General features: G+C 42.5%; 1 protein-coding gene and 3 non-coding genes across 4 annotated transcripts; all 4 read right to left on the reverse strand.

Moving 5' to 3' along the window:
- Positions 1–6: 6 nt before the first annotated feature.
- On the reverse strand, positions 7–23,538 carry WDR43 (WD repeat domain 43). The gene is made up of 18 exons (XM_057383979.1): positions 23,293–23,538; positions 18,713–18,847; positions 16,052–16,173; positions 12,169–12,289; positions 10,870–11,009; positions 10,269–10,371; positions 9,265–9,329; positions 8,715–8,886; positions 8,131–8,217; positions 6,260–6,391; positions 5,666–5,803; positions 4,753–4,839; positions 3,488–3,519; positions 2,673–2,736; positions 1,838–1,951; positions 1,323–1,392; positions 652–707; positions 7–550 (listed from the first exon to the last, which is right to left on the reverse strand). Exons 1-18 carry the CDS (start codon positions 23,485–23,487, stop codon positions 431–433), a joined length of 1,953 nt encoding a protein of 650 aa, XP_057239962.1. The 5' UTR covers positions 23,488–23,538; the 3' UTR covers positions 7–430.
- LOC130584168 (small nucleolar RNA SNORD53/SNORD92) lies at positions 7,280–7,358 on the reverse strand. The gene has a single exon (XR_008966489.1). It is a non-coding gene; the product is annotated as a small nucleolar RNA SNORD53/SNORD92 (small nucleolar RNA).
- On the reverse strand, positions 10,674–10,757 carry LOC130584170 (small nucleolar RNA SNORD53/SNORD92). Its single transcript, XR_008966491.1, has one exon. It is a non-coding gene; the product is annotated as a small nucleolar RNA SNORD53/SNORD92 (small nucleolar RNA).
- Positions 15,598–15,675, reverse strand: LOC130584169 (small nucleolar RNA SNORD53/SNORD92). The gene has a single exon (XR_008966490.1). It is a non-coding gene; the product is annotated as a small nucleolar RNA SNORD53/SNORD92 (small nucleolar RNA).
- Positions 23,539–23,577: the final 39 nt, after the last annotated feature.

Genomic DNA, 23,577 nt, shown 5'->3' on the forward strand with positions numbered 1-23,577 from the left:
CAAAAAGATCAGCAGGACGCCCACTTGCTATTGCTAATTGAAGCGTGGAAAGAAGGTATAGACCAGTTGTCTTTGATCCTTGATTATTTGAAACAAATTCAATGTAAAGCTGAACCAAGTTTCCCACACAAACACTGGTGGCAGATTTATTTCACTTGAGATACAAATGCATGTCCACATGACATAATCTGACCAGGAGGTGGAGGAAATGTTTCTCTAAGTAAGCGCAGGGAAGGAGGGCGAGAGAAGGCTGGCACGGTTAAACATTCTGGATTCAGAAATGCAGTGCCCCACAGGTGCCTCTGGAAACAGGCCGTGCAATGCTCTGCACTCCTGATATGAAAATACACCATCTTTCAGCAACACAATCCAGAATCAAATAGCTCAGTGGCCCGCTTGCTCAAACCATGAAAATTTTTCTTTCGTGCTGTTATTCTTCTTCACTTTCATTTTCTGGTTCCAAATCAGAGTCACCATTGATTTCCTTTTCAACAGTCATGTCTTGTTCATCAGATTGCTCCTCTTTTTCTTCATCTTCCTCCCAGTTTTCCTGGGGAAAAAATAGAACAGAAATGTTTGAATCTTTGTCAGTCACATCATTCCTGCTACAAGCAAATGGGAGAAGATACGGACCGACTCAGAGTCACTTACATCCGAGTCTTTATCTGCAATCATCTCATCATCTGAGCCTTCCTCCTCCGAGGAGTCTGCAAAGAGAAAACAGCCTCAGACTGGGGAACAGGCTTTGTCACTGTGCAAAGTCCAGGCCCACGTGCAGCCAAGTCTTCAAACTGAGCTATTTCCATTCAAAACTAATTCTACCTGGAGATGAGGTAACCACCATCAGTCAAGACCACGTCAGTCCCATTGCCAATGCACAGTGTGAGGATGCAGTATGAAAAAAGCCAGATGGGAAGTGTGCACACACACACGCGGACAGCCCCTGTACCGGCRTCCCGCTGACTCAAATGTAGCAGTGCCTTCACTGTGTCCACCTCAGCACCAGGGCAGGGAACATGAGGAATTTCAGGTTCCAGGTAAGTTAAAGCAGAACACTGCACTTCCAATTCACTGACTTCTTTATTTGTGAGGCAAGTATGGGGGGGAATGAAAGGACATAAAAGGAAGGGAAAGAAGGAGTAACTAATTACAAGATGTCCACATCATTAGGCACTGATTTCTCTGCCACAGGCATCTCACAAAACCTCTCTGTTTGCAGACTGTACACTGCTAGATAAGCACAGGAGCACGATGAACAGCCACCAAGTGCAGGCTCTCATGTGAATTCAGGAGTTGAGCTATGCTTAGCATACAACACTTACCATCCTCATAGACCAGCTTGGCAGTCTGATTAACCTCAGGTACCTCCTGAACTGTTTGTGATGCTGCAACCTGAATGGAATTTGCAGATTAGTCTGACATTAAATCATGTATTTTAACCTTAAATTACAACAAAACTCCTAATAATGTAAATGAGGTCTACATTAGGCATAGCACACATTAATTCACTTACAGTACTGGTTTAACAGCCAAAAAAACAMAAATTACAACATAACATTGGAGATGCATCGGCTCCACAGTGGCCCAGTGCCTCCTTTTTATTCCTAATTAAAACTCTATGGGTGAGCAGACACATTTGGTAGGACAAAACACTCCCGGTGAGCAGGGACTGACAGGACGGTCAATTGATGGGCTTCTCTGAGTGTTATCAGCATCACTGAACAGCAGCTGCATTAGGACAGGTCCCATCAGATGCAACCCCAACATGAGCCGAAGTCTGCAAACAACATCCCTGTGTATCTCATGTTATGTACTTGGTTATGTAGCTGAAGCTCACCTGGGTGACAAGAATGAAGAGTCTTCCATGCAGACGGGAAAGCTTTTGCAAAGTTTTCACTCTGCTCTCCATCAACTGGTATAACATTCCCAGCTGAGGAATAAGGTCTGGCAACTTGGGAGAAGAGACAGATAAAAAAAAAAAAATGAAGCTGTTAACAAACACATTCCAAATGCTTTTGTTTATTTAAATTACTTTTGTACATTGAGGGCAAGCAACACTCGCTCACATTATTATAGACAGAAGGGAGAGCCGAGGGTTCACAGGAACCACCTGCAGCCCAATCAATTAACACAGCCATGTTTAGAAATATCAGGGTAATTCTCAGACTCCCACAGTTCCTGCCACACACGGGTGAAGCACTGTTCAGAAAGCTGCGTAAGGGGGAACCAAACACACACCGGTGTCTGAACGCAGCCTCGGCAAAGCGCCTCAGCAACTTCTGCCAGTCAGCAATCCTGCAATAAATGGGAGAAAGGGCTGAGAGTGCCCAAATGTCTTTTCCTGAATCCACAAGAGTGCTGCATCCATCACTTGTAAGGCAAGGTCSGACTTCAGTTCAGAAGGTACAGCATTACTTGCTGTGACATAACGTCTCTTGGTTTGACTTTCGGATGGCAATAACTATGTCTATGGAATGACCGAGACAAACAATTTATCGGTAAAATGCAGTAGGTTTGGCAGTAGTGGTGTAAGCATAGCCCTCAGTACACTGATTTGGGCACTGCCATATGCAGAGAGTAGGAAACAGATTCCTGAAGAAAGAATATACGGTTATTTAAGCATTTAAATCTAGTTTTGCTTAAATGATTTGGCACAAATGAAAAATGCTTACTGTGGAAAGGTAGGATGCATGTAGGGTAAAAACCGACTTGAGCCATCGAACCATTAGTGAGGCACTGGAAAAGAGAAATTAATTATATCCGAGAGACACTGGCTGAAAGATTTCATAATCTAGATGCTAAATAGTTATATATATAGTGCTCCTCTTTAATCAGAGACCAAGACAAATGCAGATGTAAAGCCTGGCTATCCACATGATATGGAAATTATTGTWAGGAAAAGAACAGGCATTTCAGTGAGGGACTAAACTGGACAAGCTGAGGGGTCTGTGCTTCTAAAATCTTTTATGGATGGTCTCAATGAATAAAACATCAACACATGTTACTTTTTTCTCCACCCACAACAAGGGCATTTATACACAGAAAAAATAAACCCCAAACCAACCTAACCCCCAGAACTCAGCATAGCCCATCCCAGCAAAACTGCCCTTACAACAACATAACAGGATGGGGGGAAGCTGAGTCTRAACACATTACATAATTACACAAGCTCTACACCTGAGCACTACTTTACTGATCAGGGCCATAATGCAAACATTTGGAACCTTCAGTTGTTGCATTCTCAGGGTTACACACTCACTTCAGACATACTTTCCCCTTTTTCATTTGACTTCAGCCACCCTGACAAAGCATTCCTGTAACAGTAGTTCCTCTTTTCACCCACAGTGAGGTCAGTCTTTACCTCCAGATGCTGCAGTTTAATTACAGTTACTATGGAAATCTATCACATCTATGGTGGGAGGGACCAGAACACACACACACACAAAAAGTTTCCGGTGAATTAAACCGTAGTTGAGTTATCYCTTACCTGTACGGGTTGCCCTGCAATCTCTTTGTAAGCTAGAAGACAAAAACAACAGTCAGCAATAAGTAACAAACATAATGAGTTTAAAACCCCCACATTAGGTCCATTTGACAGCCCCAATACCGGGGCAGAAAGTTTTCTAGGCATCTGAGGTTTGCTAGGATTAACCACTGCCAGGCTGCAGAAAATTACAATGCTGGCTCTACCACCCTGTACACTGGCTGGTAACTTGCAAAAGTGGGTTTTAGTATTACAAGAAAGCTGGAATTCTTAAAATGCACATATCCATGGAAGCTTAAACCTGGCAGGAATAAGAAGGAGGAAACCTCTTCTTTTCTATGTCTCTGTTTTTCTGCTTAGTAGAGCAGCTGTGACAGGGTGGACAGGTTGGGCAAGCAAGTGGAGGTAATATCAGATAAAGGCCATTTCACGCAACAAATCTCAAGCTTGGGAGCAGACGGTTACATAAAGGTCTGACCATCCACTGAGATTATAGAGTTAAACACTTGCACTTAGATTTCCTGACAAAGGACCCAGAGAAGAAACACAGCATCTCATTAACATAAGCCTACGGAGGTGCTGCAAGACCAAACATTCACCACCAGGCCATCTGCACAAATCAGTCAAGATCGCTACCATAAATAAAAATTACATCTTATTTGTGGTCATCACGTTAAAATAAGAAAGAAATTGAACCATTAATTTACGTTATGGAACATCACRCATGTAACAAGGGCTACTAAATACTATTCAGTTTAAAAAACTAAAGTCCACTCAAGGCTAATCATTAAAACACTTCTGTCCAAATAAAGCATTTATTTAATGTCACTGGATAAGCAGTTCAGAAGTCAAATCCATTTTAAAATTACTAAGTGAAGTTCAAAGTTTAACTACAGCAAATGGACTTTCTGATGCCTAAAGTTATTGTCCACGTTAGCAGTTGAAAAGAAGATGCAATGGTGATCGTTTACCACGGACTAAACAAGCTTTTGCTTAATCTCTTCCCTTTCTTTTTCCCACATAATAATTTAAAATAATAATACATTATCTAATGCTTGTCCTAGCTTTGACAGTGACACTTGGTCCTTTGGTTAAGCTTCAGCCAGAAAAGTTATGAAGTATATCARAGATAAATTAAGAAACATTTCAATCCTCTTAAGGTAACAAACCAATTTCAAAAATAAAGAGACATATCCTGGATTTTTAGTAGCTAGAAGGCAAACCACATGTGGCTTGTATGACAATACAAGAAGTGCAGGCGCTCCTACCTCATGCAGCAGTGGAATAACAGCATGTATAGGCATTCTGGCTACTGTGTTCTTTACTATATTTTCTTTTCTTGTGTTAAGCACTTTCTGTAATAATGAAAAAATATGATCAGAGAATAATTCCGTTCTAACGTGTGTATGAGTAATCAGCAAAATCAAAAATTCCTGGCCGTAAACCTCTTCCTACTCCACTACCTTTGTATGCTGAGGATAATGAGCAAAAGATTTGCTATGAAAAGAAGTTCCATTTTTCAAGTCRGCTAGAATCAACAAAATAAAGACACTCAATAAAGCCATCTAAAACCATCTAGCATTGCCTCTAGCCCATCTGCCCCATGTTTGAAATTATGCATTATTAAAATCAAAATCTCCCCTGACATTTTGATATTCTTATACAAATAAATGCCTTTCACCAGCACATGTGACAAGAAATTTCTGTTCAGCATCAAATTGGTAACAGCTGCCCACCCCAGTAGTAATACTTCCCAGTCCAAATGCAAAGGTAAGCTCTTCAAGAGAAACTTGTCATCAATTCATTTTTCAAACAGTATCTGCTTGCAAAGTGTACCCTCGGGAGACTAACCACAGAATATTCTCCAGCCCAAGCCAAAGTGAACATGACTGCATCAGTAGCATCACTTAAATCACAGTTCAGATGTTTTACATCATAGACAAATTTATCATAAACCTATCAGCCTCAAAGTTCATGGGCCGACTCAGAAAGCAAGGCAGGTAACAAGAAGAGAGTAACACTGCTACTACAGTTCATAACAGCACTGCCTTGAGCAGCAAATCAGCAAAAGGCAGCTGAGAGACAGAACAGATTCTGAACAGTACAGCCTCCCCAGCTTTCAGAAAGGCTCCCCACCAGTTCCAGTGAATAGATCCAACACACGGAGCTTGYGAGACTTACATTGAGGATTTCTGCATCATTGCTTTCCAAGCCCTGAACCAACAGCACGGCAAAGCTGTCTGTTTGGGGAAGGCCACCTGGAGTTTTCACTTTGCTCACATCAATATCCAATGCTCCAAGGCGCTCCTCGATGCTCTCCTGCGGAGGAGAAACAAGGGCAGTGCTGTGTCACAGTGCAGTTTCTCACAAACATCAYCTGAAAGCGAGGTACCTAACTTAGAGCATTCCCTCTAATTCAGCTGGGAAAAAAACACCCATTTTGCATATTCTTTTAAATGCACTGGCAGCAAATAGCATGAGAAAAGAAAAGCAGATGAAGTTTTGGCTGAATGTACCAATATATCTTGGCACAGGCAGACACAAGCATGTGACAAAGTTTTGAAACAGCCTGGCAAAACCACGGGCAAGGCAGAGGGCTTGAAAGAAGGAAATGTTTTGAGTAGAGGGAGGTCTCTTTCATACAAAAAGATGGTATCATTAACCCTTCTTCCACAGCAAACAAAGCAAATTCAAGTTAATCTATGGAAGGTATAGCAACGATTCATGATTTCAGTTTCTCCATTCTTACTGAGTTTGCAGGAGGAAGCCCCTTACCTCTGTCTCTCCTGGTTTCCTCTTGTTTTTCTTTTTCTCCTTTCCCGCGGCTGGAGTTTTGACAGCTGTACTATGTCCTGGAATGCCAGGCACTAGAACTTTGGTGTCCGAGTTCACAACAGGTGTCTTTACCTAAAACACAGAGATGACCACATTCCCATGAGTTGCTAGTATCTTCAGCTTTCTTCCAATTTAAAATATGGATTTTATTCTGAGACTCTCACACATACGGTAAAATCAGCCTGACACAACCCATTTTCTTGACATAAATTTTAAGCAAATCTGACATATTTAAGACAATGAATAACCTTAAGAAACAGCTGGTTTTCATAATTAACTAAAGCAATGATCTMTTTGAATCACCCGTGAACCATTTTTCGTAGAAGTTTTTGGCATAACATTCACGGAACTGTTTGTACCCAACAACAAATATTTGGGTATTTGTTGACAACAGATACCGCCTGTGCTCACAGTCAGCCCCAATTAATTCAGCATCTAATGCAAGGCCCACGGAAAGCACGTAAGTGCCGAGCACAATGTGACAGAAAGAGGCGGTCACCGTTTATTTCAATCCCATCTCTTTTCTTCCAAACATTGCTAAAACACAGAACTCAGTTGTCTGAATTAGGCTGTGACCCCAGTGACAGAGACACCTTAGTTTATAGCAAACAGTCATCAGCTTCAACGAACGCAAAGGAGATGATGGAATTTTGTATTTAATAATCAGATGCTCCCCTGACCTACAGAGCATGTAAGAGAGTATGCCACTTCCAAGAATATCAAAAATGCGACCTGCTACTTCCTGAACACTTCTTTAACCACAGCACTTCTGACCAAGCCTATTTTTATTAAAGTACCTCTGAGGTGAAAGAAGTGTAATCTACTACAGTGAGCAAAGACACTTCTAATTTCCAAAAAATTCATTTTCTATATCAAGAAGTTAAGCACAGAACACTGATGGTGATAAAATACTATCCCCTTTGCTCGTCACACTCGTCGCTGGCCTTCTCCCCACATGGCATGCTCAGACAGCCAAGAGAAATATGTCTTCACTGGAATTCAGCAAAAAGCGAAACCAAGATGGGCATCATCACTGCATGCCAGGGAGGCTCTACACCACTCCCTGCACTTCAGCTCTGCCCCCAGCGGCTCCAGGACTGAGGAATCAGCACAAAACCCCATCCGACCAATGGAAGACCAGATTCAGTAGGTAACTGTAGGGCCACAAAAACACCGCTGTCTGCTCCCTTTGCTGATACTCCAAGCATTTCAAATTTTCAAGGCCTTGAATATGCACAGTGATTAAGAAATTCACAGCCTGTCTCTAAATAACCAGGAGATCCTGCATGAGAGAACCCAGTGGCAACTGGCCTCCATAGACACTGCTGCCACCTAAGTGCCAAGCTCACATTGCCAGGTCCCTGTGAGTGGGAACACGTGAAGGCCACATTGAGAAAAAGCCGAAAGGATTTTTGGCTTGAGATTCTACTACATTTTATTTATCTAAAAYGAAGTCATCCCACCTTCACCCCAAACCGTGAGGATCAAAGAGGCTGTACAAACCAACAGACTCTAAGGGAAGGACTGATCCTAGGCAGGAAACTGCCACCAGTCGGTTGTGTCTCTCAGGCAGCCCTGGCTGAACAGGAGGGCCACCGTGTGCTCTTGCACGTACCAGGACACACAGCAGCTACGAATGTCTCTTCGCCCACCCCTGCCTGAGTGCTATGGACATCTGTAGCTACCTTGGCAGCTCTGAAGAGGTCCACCCAGAAATCCAATGCCATTTTAAGAGAGCAGTGAATTCTACCTACTTCATTTCTGAAGTAAAACAAGAGAAGAAACAAAATCACATTTCATGCAAAGCTCACCTTTGTTAGAGCAGCATCTGTTTTAAGTGACAACACTTTCTGGATGTCCCGTACCAAACATATGTGGGATTCACTGGTGTTCAAAGACTAGGAGGACAGGAACAAAAGCAGTTAATATAGTTGACACTCACACCTGTGATTCATTATGCTACTGAAAGATGAGAACAAACTCTAATGGTATAAATGACAATGAACTTTATTTTTCTCCAGAACAGCAGCTCCTTTGCACATCTGCCTTCTGTTACCAGATTTTTATGTACTCTGAAGAAGTTCACTGAGGTAAACTGGAACTGTATTAAAACCAGTTTGAATGGCCTAATTGAGCAACAGCTGACAGGGCAAAAGTCAGCAACGATATCAACTTGTACTCCAACTGAAAAAATGGAAGAATACAAATCACCTTTCCAAAGAGCTCTGGGACAACAGTSTCAGTTCCCAACACAAGGGCAAGGGGTATGCTTTATATTGTTGTACAATTTCAAAACAGAAAACATAAAAGGAAGAAAACCAAAACTTTTTCCAACAGAGAGCAATATGGAGTCCATGTTACAGAATCCAAACAGTCTCTGGTAAGTTTTACATACCACTTTCTCTATGATGGGCTGTAAGGTGTTTCCATACACCAGCAGCAGAGACTGTTTGTCTGTGCAAAACGCAGCTGCTAGAATAGGGACTGGTTTTGGCGTCGAGTCCCCATCGTTCCCAGGTGTTGCTATCTGGATAGTACAGTTTGATGTTAAGGGTTTTTTGCAATAACTGGGGGGGGAAAAAAAAGAAATTAAAAAAATTCCAAGACGTTTAGCTTGAACACTTCAATATCATGCACATCTAAGCACCTTTCATTAGCAGGTCCTCAGCAAACTTAGCCATTTTACAGCTTTTACAGATGTCTAAGATGAGGCACAGACACACAAAATCTGGGTCAAAGCCACACGTAATACCAAAGCGTAACACTGCCCCCACCAAGCTGAGTTCTCCAAAAATGTGTAAACCAAGACAAAGAAGCAGCTGGAACCTGGTTCACAAGCATATACAAGAGCTTAAAGGCAGCAGTGTAACAAAACCGACCCTTGCCTTGCAGTAACCCCAGACCTTTCCCAAAGGAATGAATCCTCAGGATGAATCCTAACTTACCCATTTAAGATATGTTCAAATAAATGCAACTGCCCATCTCTGCACACAACTGCTAACTTCACAGGCTGGAAGAAGGCACAGTAAGAGAGTTTTATTAGATCAAAGGAAACCCCTCCTGGAAGTTCTGGACATCAACAGACAATTTCACAGTGGAAAGGTAATTCACAACTGTACTTTATCACCAGCAATACATTCYAAGTTAAACAGTTTGCACAGCAGCAGACGTGTCTAGAGGCACGGGTATGCCAAGGCACTGACAGTGAATACGCTTAGAAGAAAGAAATTGAGATGGCTCCTTTGAGAAACTAAATGATGGGGTACATTAGAGAATATAGGAGGGAACAACTGGAGGCATCAGAAAAATTCAGCATGAAATACTGCTTTGAAAAAAGGAATTTAAATGCAGCACAAGAAAAACGCTTAAATAATTACTGAAACAGCTTGTGAACACGTTTCACATTCACACATTATTCACAAGACAACTACTTCAAAAGACTTGTGGTTGTTCAAATTGAGACTTGGCAAATGCAGACTGCTACTTTAACTCATTAAAGGCTAGTTGATTCCAAATGCAATTACACTGCCAGAACAACTTGAAGTTAGTAAAAAAAAAAAAAAAAAAACAGGACCATAATCCAAACCAGATTTTTAGAAGCAATTTCTTTTGGTTTTTTTGCTGCCAAGTTCTAACAACCATTTTGATTACTAACTTGTTCTATATAGGAAACAAGTGACATTTCCACCACCACAAACAAAATTTCTGGAAAAAAACCCCTGAATTTGCACTTAGTAGCTTTGAAAAGGAGTATTTCACACTACCAACTTTATAAATGCACCTGTAATAACAATCCTTACACCTGTGAATTGGCATTTAGATCTCATCTCTGCATACAAGAACCCACAAAATAACCCAAATCAAGCCTCTTTCTTTACACCCTTAAAAGGCCATTGATGTAATAAGTAAAAATTGTTGAATTCATTTGATTACCAACTACTGCTCCTACCTCTTCTTTGACTTCCGACACCGTCAGGTCAACAAAAGTTGGTTCATCTGTTACTGTGAAAGACATCACAGCATTCTTTTCTTTCCTATCTGACCTGATCTGCCTGGAAGACACAAAAAGTACACATTATTTACCACAGCACAAACACCATCCTCTGCACCGGACGAGCATTATAATGCCTCTAAGTCGCTAGTAACTGCGGTGATATCTACTGCATCCAAAAGCACCACGCTGACATTTCAGTGTTCAGCTTAGAAAACCTTCTAACTTCCGAGTGCAAAGTAACTCCCAAGTGAAACTGAGCAAGGAAGCCTCATATAAACCTACAGTAAGTGCAAAGAAGAAGGAAGTTTATTACACGGTATGTTCTGACACACACTAGTGACATAAATGGCAACTGGAAGCATGCTCAGACACAGCCAAGGAAAATCTCGTCTTCACTCAACAATCAGTGAGTCGAAACCACCATTAAAGAGATCATCACCGCATTTTTCCAGAGTGCCCCTTCTGCTTCGCATGGTTAATCACAGAGCTCAGAACATACTTGATGAGTCTATGCTCAACACTGATCACAATCACAAATTATGAAAAGTTTACTTACCATACATTCAATAATCGGTCGTGTAYAGCTCCAGACAAGAAATAAAGTCCTGTAATTCCATCAAAGGGTTTACTTTCATTCATAGGTTTCACTGTGGTAAACATTAATGATGACACTGATGTAGCATGGCCTGTGAAATGCTAAGAGAAAAAACAAGATCTTTCCATGATTGTCATAAGCAGACATATGGCAAAAATCAAAACATGAGTTAACAAAGAATATTAGGAAAGATTCGAGCGTCCCTAAGTCAGCAAGGACAGCTCGGTGGTTTTTAACTAGCAAACAGTTTCCTTGCATTTCTGTATGTCAAGGAAGCTTTTCCTGACTTGCCAGATATTTATCAGCATTTCAAAAGTTAAATGGGRAATCAAAGGCAAATCCACAGGGACTAAATCCATGCAAAAGAAACACAACCACCTGTACTGCTGTTACTGTCACAAAACACACMCCTCTGCCTCCCCAATTTTACACTTCAACCTTTGCAATGGAACTAGCTTCACGATTTCATTCGCARCTTTAACAACGGATACACGTGTGCTGGCACACTGAATTTGTGCAGCACACCGCCCCCAGGCCCTCCCAAARATTGGTTCTTCAATTTACTTTTGCAAATAGTGGTTTTGGTCATTAYAGAATGCAGACATACATGGTAGCTGCCACGTGCCAGCAAGCCCCCAGTAACAGCACATGTGTACACACTCACCTGACAGCAAGTACCAGGAGATTCAGAGACTATCCCTGTCCTGTCTGCTAGCAGGCAAGAGAACACGGCAGCATTCACGGATCAGCTAAAGCATGGCCATTTGCTCAATGTCTGAGCCCTGCTCAGAGAACAATAAGGAGTTGCTCCTATTCCTTCCAACTCTTTTAACAGCAAAACTGATAATGCCACCAGTTACATAAAGTTTATCCAGAAAACTCAATGGCTTTGTGAAGGGATTCGTGTTAAAACCCATGCCAGCRGTAACTGATACGGTGGTGAACTGAGCTCTCCTGACAGAAGAGTATCAGAGAGGGACCCAGTTAAAAAGAACAGCATCCATCTTTCTCCTACAGCCTTGAGAAAGGATGCTGGCAGCATGCTCAGAAGCAAAATTTGAATGTCCTCATTCAACTCTCAGCAAGCTGAAACTGCAGTTTAGACAGCAGTTTCATGACAGCAAAAATGTCCAGCAACCCCGAAACTGCCAATTGCCTCCTCACACAGATGTCTGATCAGGAAACACTGGATGGGTAGTGTTGCCAATCGAGAAGGGCATTTTTCTGCATCTAGTTGTAAAAGAGGATAAAAGTACTTACTCTGTAGACTTCTTTGGTCTCCAAGTCCCACAGTTTTATAGTTCTACCAGCTGACAGCAGCATTTTTCCATCTGGACTGATGCATAGACAGGTGACACTGCTGTTGTCGCCTTTCCACTTACTAAAATTTGGATGGAGAGTTTTTGTTCAAAAGGAGAAAGACGGAGAAATAGAAAAAAAACAATACTCATTACGATAATCTCAAAACCACTGTGATGGAATATTTAAGGCAAAATTTAAAAACAGTAATTTAAGTAGTCAACGAGGATGTCAAAGCTATTCTGCTGCTGCCCTTTGCCTTCAAATTAGTTTACAAAAAAATAATAACTCTAAAATATAGATCTATTGCAGAAGTCTATTCCAAGAATCGTTGACWTATTTTTTAATATTTGCATATTCTGTTCTGAATTCCTCACAAAGTTTTCTACTTCTGAACATAGGGCAAGAAGAGCCATACCACTTTCAAGACTTCTCTAWTCACCAGCCCATTAAGGCCTTCTCAAYGCTAAAACTGAGAGTTTCAAAGCCYATTCAGTTACTGGCTCTCCTCCCAAGTCTCTGAATGTCACTGACAATAATAAAWATCTTAATGGCCTATGGTTCAAAGCATTATTTAAAAATARTTATTTTTTTWWAAAAGGAAAATAAAGATGCTGTGATGAAAAGCCTAAATGTGCTTTAAAGAAATATTGATRGTGTCTCTCACAGGACAAAATTGCGAGGAAAGCATTAACACAAAACCTTTACAGCTAGGAAGTAGCCTRCAACCCACCACACTGACTGTAAACAGTTGTTCTGGAAATACTTCCAAATTACCTGCACATGCCAAGCAATAGCTTTCCTATACTCTGAAACACAGATGATTTACTGTACCAGTTTTGATAGAARCTGGAAATTTTACAGACCACAAACCTGACAAACCTTACGCAGAATAYGTATGACAAGATTTTGTATTCTCTTCCAAGAAAAAGTCATGATTAAGAATTTAAATCATTTARTAACGTAAACCAAGATTGTATTTTTAAATGTACTAAAAGACAAGTGTAAACTAGACTACAGAATGTAATGCACAGCAAAAATTCTGTAGTTTTCACTTCGAAAATTTTTTTTACATGATTTTTACAGGAAAGAGTTTTAAACAGGATCTCGTGAAGGGTATGTCCAGAACGCCTTTCAGTAATCAAGAGTACTTAGGACATGAAAAATCTGCAGAGAGATACAAAGTCATCCAGGATGTTTCAGTCTACCTCTGTCCAACGCCTTGCTGCCAGAGGTTTCATGTGTGCTGCACACACCTCCTGAAGCAGCCCTATGGAGTACTCCTACAGTAGTTAGAAAGTCAAACCTAAAGCCACAAGGTTTCAATTCCCTTTCTAGMAGTCCATAATTATATAGGAACATGTCTAAGAAGCCTGCAAATCAAATTTTTTAAAAAATTTAATACCGCTTCTCTACACCAGGAGCAACTATCCTGATTTCTCTGTGGGTTGCGCAAATATTAACTTCCAGGTCCTGACAGGTGTTAAAGAATGCAAGCACTCTCACGTGCACACTAGGTGTGAGTGTTCATTGTGGATAATTTGTTCCTTGTAGTAGGTTAAAATTCAAGAGAACTGATTTCTTCTACTCYTTCCAACTTCAGTTACCTTAGGTATGACTCATAACATTACCAACGAAAATTTTCAGGTAAAACCCATGATCTTACATTGTTTGTGTACTTTCAATCTGTGCACCCTGGGAATGATCTCTGTTGCCATCTTTAAAATAAAAGAACACAGTGCCTCAAATCACATTTCATAACCTCAGCCTTCCCACTCTATCATCCCTGGTATGGGACAGGGGCAGAGGGAAACATCCAAGAAGTATGACAACAGAAACTTTCACTTTTCCKCAGAAAGCAGCATGGCTGGGACTCATCTCAAGTATTTGTATGTGAACACACATGCTATGGGATACACATGGCTGAATGAGATGCCCATGGGCAGTTTGAGAGCTTTGATCACACTGGGTTTAAAGAATGACAGAAGGATGCCTTCCAGGACCAGAACCGTTAGGAAGGCATTCAGCAATCACATGCCAGGAAGGCAAAAAGGAGAGGGCTTTCTCCATATAAAAGCACAGCATGAATGCACGGAACTTCCCTCTGAAACCTTTTCCTTGAAGGCAAAGGGACAAAACTCACATATGGCAAGAAATGGAAAATCCAGGAAACAACAGGGAAGGTTATCCAACAAATCCACCCAGAAACCACTTCCAGTCACTGAAAGGTCTAAAGTGTCTGGGCACATCCAGCATAGAATTTCAAATGGCAAATCACCGTTTAACCAACATGATTGCCTTCTTCGTGAGATAACTGCCTTGGCTGATGAGGAGAGAYACATTTAGGTTGAGCTCAGCAATGCTTATGACAAGGTCTCACATTGTACCCTTGCAGCCAAATTGGACGTATATAGCCTGAATGGATGGACTCCAATGAGAGTAAGATCTGGCTGCATTGAGTTGAAACAGTTGTGATCACTGGTGTGAAGTCCAGCTGGTGGCCAGTTACTGGTGTCACACCATGAGGASAGTGCAATATGCTTAATATTCTCCAAAACTGCCCAGGTTTTCTTTGGTGATTTCAAAACAGGACGCACAACAACTTTGCACTCAATACCAAATTGATATGCTGGAAGGCAGGGCTGCTACTCAGGGGCATATCAGCAGGCCTGAAAAGAAACAGGCTGATAGAATCTCAAAGCTTAAGAGGAAAATGTAAATCCTGCAGGTGAGATGAAAAAAATCCCAGGACRGCTTGGGGACAAATGGTTACAAAGTAGCGTTGCAGAAAAGAGAGCTGCAGTCCTCACAATGATTGCTCTGCACCACTCTTGAAACTGCACCTGAGCGCCACTTCAGTCTGGGACACGCAACAAAGCCACTGACATGGAGGAAATCCAGTGGAGCRAGGACCATCGAGGCACCTCAGCAGCTAAAGCACATAACAGAAGAGGGAACTGGGTGTGTTCAGTACTAACAGAGAAGGTTACAGGAAGATTTTACGGCCATCTTCTGCTACTTGACATAGGGTTTCATTGTCATACAGCCTAAGGATGCATGGCTTTCCTAGGGTTATCAAAGAGGCTACTGATGTTGGGCTGCCTGCAATGCCCATGCCAACCTTAACAAAACCAAGAGCGCTGCAGTAACAACTCAACAGTGGGAAGTGTCACCAAAAAAAAGAAACATCAAGAGAAGGATCAATGGGACATCACACAGTAGGCTTTTAACGAAGAAAGATAACCAGGATTGTTAAAATAACAATCTTGGTTTCTTCTTTGAATTCAATGATTTGACCTTATTACAAAAGAAAATAAATACCTACACCAGACCTTTTGCTACTCTGCACGAAGCTCATTTTTGCTCAACAGTACTTTTAACGGCAGCAGCCTGCTCAGACAGCCAAGTGGAAGTGTCCCCACTGCACATCAGTAGCAAGCGAAACCGAGTGGGTTATCATCATAGCAAGGCCCTTTGAGCAAAGCCAGGTGCAGGTAGCAAGTTTTACTGGAATGAGGTCAGCCAGTACCTGCTCAAGGATTTTTTTCTAGAATTTAGATTTTTCAGCATTYAGTGGGACTTCTAGCCTTTCAATCTCACAAAAAATTAGCATGGAGGGATCCAAACCCCATTCAGCATAGTTTTGTCTAGTCTTCCAATACACRGAGGAAGATATCCAACCATGACAATTACACTTCCAATCTCAGAAAAAAATAGTCAACAGTCAGTTTTGTACAGTGGCCATGAAGCCTGGAAAGCAGAGTGGAGCATTTCTAAAACCTGTAAGGGACAAAACAACAAAAGCAAGCATGAAAAAATTCGACCGAAAAGCAGCTTTACTCACCACTTTACTTTGCAGGTCTGTGTGTTCCATTCCACAATGTGTCTGTCGTCTGAACAGCTATACAAGCAGCAGTTATCTTGATGCCATCTCACACAGTTGACTCTGCTGTCGTGACCACCATCCTACAGAAGGTAAGAGAGGGTCACTCACTGGACCAGTCCTGACTACTGAGTCTTCCCCACACCAACAATGTGAACAAGGTGATCTTCTGAAACTGAATTCCAATCATTGCCAACTTGAAGAGTGTGTGTGGTTTTAAAGAACATATACACACATATATATATATATATACAATTATAAAAAGGTATTTCGTATCTTGATACACACACGTAAGTATCTTGGCTTGGTTTACACAGCCTAGAGAAGAGGAGACGTTGTCTACAGCTTCCTTACAAGGGGAAGCAGAGAGGGAGGCACTGATCGCTATGGTGGACAATGACAGAACCCAAGGCAACAGCACAAAGCTGCGTCGGGAGCGAAGCAGTTAGGGTGGATATAGGAAAAGGTGCTGCACCCAGAGAGCACAGTCGCCCCAGGAAAGTGGTCACAGCCCCAAGCMTGGCAGAGCTGGAGAAGMATTTGGACCATGCCCCCAGGCACACCGGGTGATTCCTGGGGCTGTCCTGTGCAGGGCCACGTAGAAGCCTAGAAGACAAGGGACTAATGTGTATGTCTCAAAGATGGACAGCCGGACAGGCATGGAACCAACCAAGCACTGTKGGTAAGAACACACTGTGTGAAAGAGCAGGATGTGGCTGGAGGAGGGAGCCATGKGAAGGTAGGACAGCACGTTCCTGGTACATCCTTGTTCTGGCTCCTGGTGATCCGCACAACRCAATGCACATGCAGGAATGAATCAAGATGCTGGCCTGGATTGTTGACCAAAGGCACACCCAGTTGGGGGGGAACCACGACCACCAGACCCTCAAAGCCCTCCAACCCATTTCCAGAAGGGTCTAGAATGAATTCCACATGGTAATTAATTTACACAGAAAGTGAGAAACTAAACCCTTGCTCCRGGGTCTATAAAAAGGTACCCCCAACAAAGCCTGAGTGATGCCCCAGGACACCGGACACACCATCAGCTGGACTGATGCTGGAGCCAGTACTGGTGATCGATCGATCGATCTATCTTATCTATCTTTCCTTCTTTCTTTCTTTCTTCCTTTCTTCCTTCCTTCCTTTCTTCCTTCCTTCCTTTCTTCCTTTCTTTCTTTCCTTCTCTCCCTTTAAGCTTGCTTTCTTCTCTTACCCAAACCCTTCAAAAAAATCCACTGGCATGCATTTACAGTATTTGCAAGGGACTAACTTACACCCATTTCTATACCAACTGTATCGTTTACCAATACAACTTAATAGTTTTTGCAGAGCCTGTGACTTTTGTCATTCCTTTTTGACCACAATCATCTGCATACCTGCATATTCCCTTCCATTTCAGGGTGGGATGCCACAGGAGAGGAGTTGGGTTTTGATGATCCGTTCCAACTCAGGATATCCTATGATTGTGTAATTTTCCTAGCACTTCAGAATTTAAAAAAAAAAAAAAATCGTCCCGTCTGCTATTTTTATACACACAGCCAGACAATGCTRACAGTATGCAATGTGCTTAAAGACAAGGCTAGCACAGGTGTCATGCTGACAGACATCTAAGTGTCTTCCTCCTTAAGGGCACTCACAAGTGAGAAGCCTTCCCTCCGTATCAGTAGTCAAGAGCAGACTACCCTCAGATCAGACGACCTTACAAGCAGCATCACTTCTCTCTAACAAAAAAAAATCTCTGCAGCTCCAATAAAACCTTTATTTATGAAAATATTTAATAGAGTCTACTTCACTACTTGGATTGTAACAACCTGCTCAGACTAATCCCAAATATACTGCTGCAAATGAGCTTTCAGCAAGACAAATTGCATTGCAGCAAGATATTCTGTTCAGAAATGACAGCTGAAAGTGACATCTCTGACCCTAACAGTAATAATCTTTTAATTCAACCTATATGTAAAAATCAAAGTACGCACAACATCTGCTGTCTTCCATAAAAGAGCAGCCAGCGTTTTCAAACCAACTACAACGACGCTTTTCTAACATAATCCTTCCATATTCATTAGCTACTGTCACTTGTACTCATATTTCTCAGAAGCCACTGCTGTCTCTAAATTCATACATGTTTATCACCTTACCTACAACTCAAGAGTTTAGAAGCAAAAATGTACCCAAGTATCTCAAAAGTATTGTGCAAYGATTCACATGGGTTTCTTTTGCTTGTTATGTAACCCACAACTAAAACAGGTACTTGGGAGTTTGGAAAGGCCAAATGAAAGTCAGTGTGTTTTATTTAGAAGGGTCTTGTGCTGAAACAGCTCAAGAGCTTCCACAAGGGAGTTGAATTTACAGAAGAGTCCATCAGTGCGACACCTTCCCAAGCACTGATGAATTCTGTCCTTCTCTCCCATAATGCCATGCAGGAACTGAGAGTATGACACTCCCAGAGAGCATTTAACTCTCCAGTGAGGCAATTCATCATTGCTGTTACTTTWAATGTAAAGTCAAAAATTCACAGACAGTGTTAAAATATTGCATCAACTTAGAAGCCAACATTTTTCAGCCCAAAGTGACTGAAACCATCGGTGTTTGGTAGCATGTGATAAAGAGTGCATTACTTACTAGCTTGCTCTGTAATTCTCCTTTTACAGTGCTGTACAACAGAATGCTACCAACTGCTGTACCAATAGCCAGGATATCTAACTGCTTGTCCACTTCTGCAACTTCAGACTTCCGTTTTTTCCTCTGTGGGCCATCCTGGAAAACCAAAAAAGAGAAATGATGAAATAAATCAGTCCAAGTGGCTAATTTTAATGTTAAAGCAGAGGGAGGAAAAACCTTAAGGTAAGTCAGCCAGCCAGCACWAACTGTGCTAAGGCATAAAAAGGACTCTGAAGCACACAGAAGCCTAGAAACTCAACTTGTACCTCCATGGACAAGGTTAACGAAGTGGCTATGAGTCTATTGGAAACACCCAGTRGAGGCTACTTTACTATAGCACCAACCATACGCATGAGGGAAAAAAACACATTAAAGTCTTTCACAAAGTTCCTATCCCAGAGTCAGAAGTATAGATTAATACATTCAGAGTATTTCATCCACAAAATGGAAATGCTTGATCACRATCAGTTCATTTTTTCTGAAAATGTAATCAAAAGAGTCTTGCAAATATGAAGCATCCCTAATGCTTCTCAAAAAGCAAKCACTACCCCATTCCACAGAGGGAAGCAACTGGAACTCAAAGCAAAGCACWCTGCCCAAGTCCTGTTGTCTGCACCAAGGGTTCTCCTATGATCACACAATTCTTAGGCCTTCACCCTCTTGCTTGCAAGTGCTATCAGCCACCTCGAGGAAGGATTTCACTTCATCTCCCTTAACCTAAAATTTGCGAACCCAGATCCCTGGGAACAGTTCTTAAATATGTGAAACTAAAATAAAGAGGGCAGAAGAAGCCATTGCATTTATTCTCMCTTGGCTACTCGCTAATTGCACACACACAAAGAAAAAAAAAATCTGTTCAAGAACATGAAAAGAGAAAATCACTAAGGCTACTGGTTAGTTTTAAATTGGACCTTTGTAAGTCTCCTTACATTTGTTGTATCACAGCAAAGCATTCTCTCCAATTTAAAAATTACACACATGCTAATGCTTCCTCTACACAACAGATCTATTTGCACGCACAAGCAGCCTGAAGAAGCACAAGGAGATAGATAAAATGTGGGCAACCAGCCCTGTTCAAGTTTTGTGTGGAGTAGCTAATCACATGGCTTTTACAACATGATACAGTGAACACAAATAATTTCTATTCCGGTCCAGAGATATACTAACAAYCAGGATTTGGTCATTTTCACCACAGCTAAGATGTAAAAGGTTGATAGTGAAGAATAAATTCTTTGGCTCTTTGAAGCAAGATTTTCCATTTCTTCTGTATTTAACAGGGATAACACCTTCTGCAAAGAAAAGTGTTTTGGTTTAGGCCAATAAATACCGAACTGCCACAAAGATAATTTTTACATCAAAAACAGGCCCTTGACAAAAGAGACTACAGTAGGGCTTTTTGCAAGTATTTTTTTGGGCTTTGTTTTCCCTGAGAAAGAAGAGTATTTAGAAAAACAGATGCTGAGAAACCATCAGAGGTGCAAAGCACAACTATGTAAATCCATCAGATTTTAAGACCATAAATAATGAAACACTAAAACTAGTCGATTTGGCAGCAATGACAACTAATTGAAACTGCTGTCTGACATGCARAGACAAAGGCCACAGAGTGGAGATGCAAGTACAATGCATGTGTTTGCTGGTACTTTTTGATCTCTTTATGTAGTTTACCCCACACACCCCCACTGCAAAGCAAACCAATAGTAACAGATTTTACTCTTCCCCTGCATAAACCTTTCAACCAAATTTTTTTCACCCTCCATTTCAGTTTGGTATGGCCAATTACTTGGAAGAACTCAAAGGCACAAAAGAATTCCCACAAATGCAGTTATTTCCAGGGTCAAAGGAAAGCAAGAGGCAGTGAAGGTTCCTCCACTTTTTTTTTTCCACAAGCATTTCTTTACTGACAATCCCTTATCAGCAATATGAGTGGAGCACTTTGTCAAAGGTTTTGCATGAAGAAATGCCGGTGGAAAATTCAGACAGCTGTTAAAAGTTTGAGATGAAAAAACATTCTAAGAACTAAAAATAAAAGTTATGAAACTTCTCTACCCTGTGTTAGATTAGTACAGAGATTGACATTTGCACTAAACATCATGTGGGATTCACTTGTGGATCAGGGTCTTAAATATAAGAGTACCCYCTTCTCATGGACAGGACATGATAAGTATCAGTTTCCTCGTAATTTGATTTCTTTTTCAGATTTATGAAGATTTATTAAGACTCAAGCTTATTCAGAAATCCTTCAACTTTGCCTGAAAAAGCACAAAGTTTCAATTGCAAGACATGGTTAGGAGTTATTTGAAAAGGACCTGCGCATGCATTTTTTCATACTGTTCTTCCATAACTACTTAAGCCACTGAGACTTTCTAAGCTGAAATCTGCACTGCTCACATGTGAAATAAAGCGCTTAGAASACTGAAATGGAGAGAAATCTAAAGGTCTTGAGAGCCATGGTGGTGGTGACAGAGCAGTTGCAGTTTGTTAGAAGAAAGTGGAAGGCGTTTTGAGTGTTGGAGCTCCACTGTTGCACCAGACACCACAAGGAGCAGGAGGTGATGGACACGGGAAGCACTGACACTGGAAGCACATGGGCAGGGAGCATCCCAGTAAAGCCAGCCCTGCATCAGCAATTCTAGAGCCTGCAGTTCCAAACGTGGTTTCTAACATTCCCCTGTTACACAGTGCCTCCCTTAACACGGCAGCAGTCCAAAGCACACTGAGTTTAAGTGTAGTTTGACCAAACACCATTTATAGCTATCTACTGGCAGAGCYCTACCCCTGAACACCCGATACTAGAACTGCCTAGACAGATGTCAGCTCTTCAGGAACAACAACAACAAAAAAAAAGAAATCAGACACTAAAGAACCTCAGAAAAAAACACATTTAAGAAAACATATTTGGCAGAACTATCACAATCACAGTTCTTCAGATTATTTTAAGGAAAAAAACAAGGATTTATAAAGGTTGTATAGCACAATTATTCCAAGAAACAGTAGGTTTCCCAGCTTCACTTTAAMACACACCAACTTTCAGGCAGGGAATAGGAGTCAAACTACCGGAAAAACTAGAAAGCACTAGGGTGAATGTTGTCTGGTTAATTCCATTTTCATACAACCGTAAACCAGGTTAAATGCAAGGATCTGTRGGGTCTAGGAGCATGTCTCTGGACAGGGTTATTTTAAAAAAAGTTTCAAAACTCCCTCAGAAACCTGCAGTGCTTGACTTATGGCACCACAGCAGCACAGTGTGTCAAATTTAGTTCCATTCCACACAGGACRGATTAACCCCATTTAATGTGCCAGCTTGAGGGAATTCGAGAGCAAAGAACATATACAGCTTTGCAACTAATGCATGGACCCTTTCTGCTTCAAAGTTACATGACACAGGAACAGGTTGGGGACAATCTAAAACTGACCCTTTCTGCCACATTCTTCACACGTCCTCATAGCTTTCAAAGTTCAGCGACTAGGGCGTTCAACTGAACAAAATGAGACAATATCACCTTCCTTTGGGTTGATAACCTGTGCTTTAAGCATTTGAAATASCTTTAACAGCATTTCAAATACAATGAATTACTGATTACCAAGATACACTTTTAAAAGCACCCCTTGATTCTTATGACAAAGCGGGTGGATTTCACGTACTTGATCCTGGTTTTGCATTTTTTTYCCTCTGGAAACATTGTATTTTAGCTAAAGAAAATGGCATTACTTCAACATAAAGAGGATGAAAAAGCACCCCAGTATATACTCCAGACATTTTCAGGGTCAGTGTTCACCTGAGGTGAAGTTAAGTTAAAATTGGTCAGTGTGGAGAACTTCCAAGGGCTCCAGACGCATGCTGTGAATAAAACTACACAATACCTTCTTGCAGGATTCATGAACTCAGGAAGACGCATCCCAGACAGTGGAGCAGCTTGCATGGGAGTACTTCCTAGGGTAAGCAAGTGCGGACATACTACCTTTATTGGAAAGTGAACTGAGTGGGCACACGGCAGCTGACCTGCTCGGCAGCATCCCTTTTTCAGTTAAGGCAAGACGTGCCATCAAGCAACATACCTCGCTCYTTCAAGGCTTCTTCAACGTCGTTAATATGAGAGACATATGATTTCACACAGTCAGTGCTTTGGCCAAATTTTTGTATTAAAAAACCACAAAACAAAGCCTCCGGAGCCGCTTCCCCCACCAATACGTGCAATTACCTTGTGTAGCGCAATCCTGGGAGGGGGAGCAGCTCCCCGCGCCCCTCCCCCCGCGCCCCCCCCTCCACCCCGGGGCGCCCCACACGTGGCCATACCCCAAAGCCCGGGGCCAGAGGGAGACGGGACGGGACAGCGAGCGACCCTCGCGGAGCCCACGGGGCCCTCACCCCGCCCGCCGCGTCCCCGCTCCCCGGCCCGCCCGGCCACATGGCGCCCGGAGGGCGGGGTGAAGCCGAGCGGGCCGCGGCCACGCGTCAGGGCTGCTCGGGTCGCCGCTATCCCCATYCCCCGCTCGCGCGTGTCCCCCTCCACGGCTCCCCGCTCCCTGCCCTCACGCACCTTGCCGGGGGGCTGCCGCGCCCCCGCCGGTGCCCAGGCCAGGCATGTGCAGGCGGCGCTGAGATGGGCGGAGGGCACGTACTCGTGCTGCAGGCGGCTGCCGGCCGTGTCCCACACGCGCAGGCGGCCATCGGGCCCCGAGGCGGCGAACAGCCGGCACCCGCGGGAAGAGAAGGCGCACGGAGGGGCCGCCATGGCGCGCGCTCCCCTCGCCTGTGCCCGGCCCGCCCCGCGCGGCGCATGCACCACCCGCGTGCTCGCCCCGCGCGCCTGCGCCGCTCCTCT

Source organism: Malurus melanocephalus, unplaced genomic scaffold (assembly GCF_030028575.1).
Source record: "Malurus melanocephalus ecotype Western Australia unplaced genomic scaffold, MMel_1.1 scaffold_671, whole genome shotgun sequence".
NCBI classification, from domain to species: Eukaryota; Metazoa; Chordata; class Aves; order Passeriformes; family Maluridae; genus Malurus; species Malurus melanocephalus.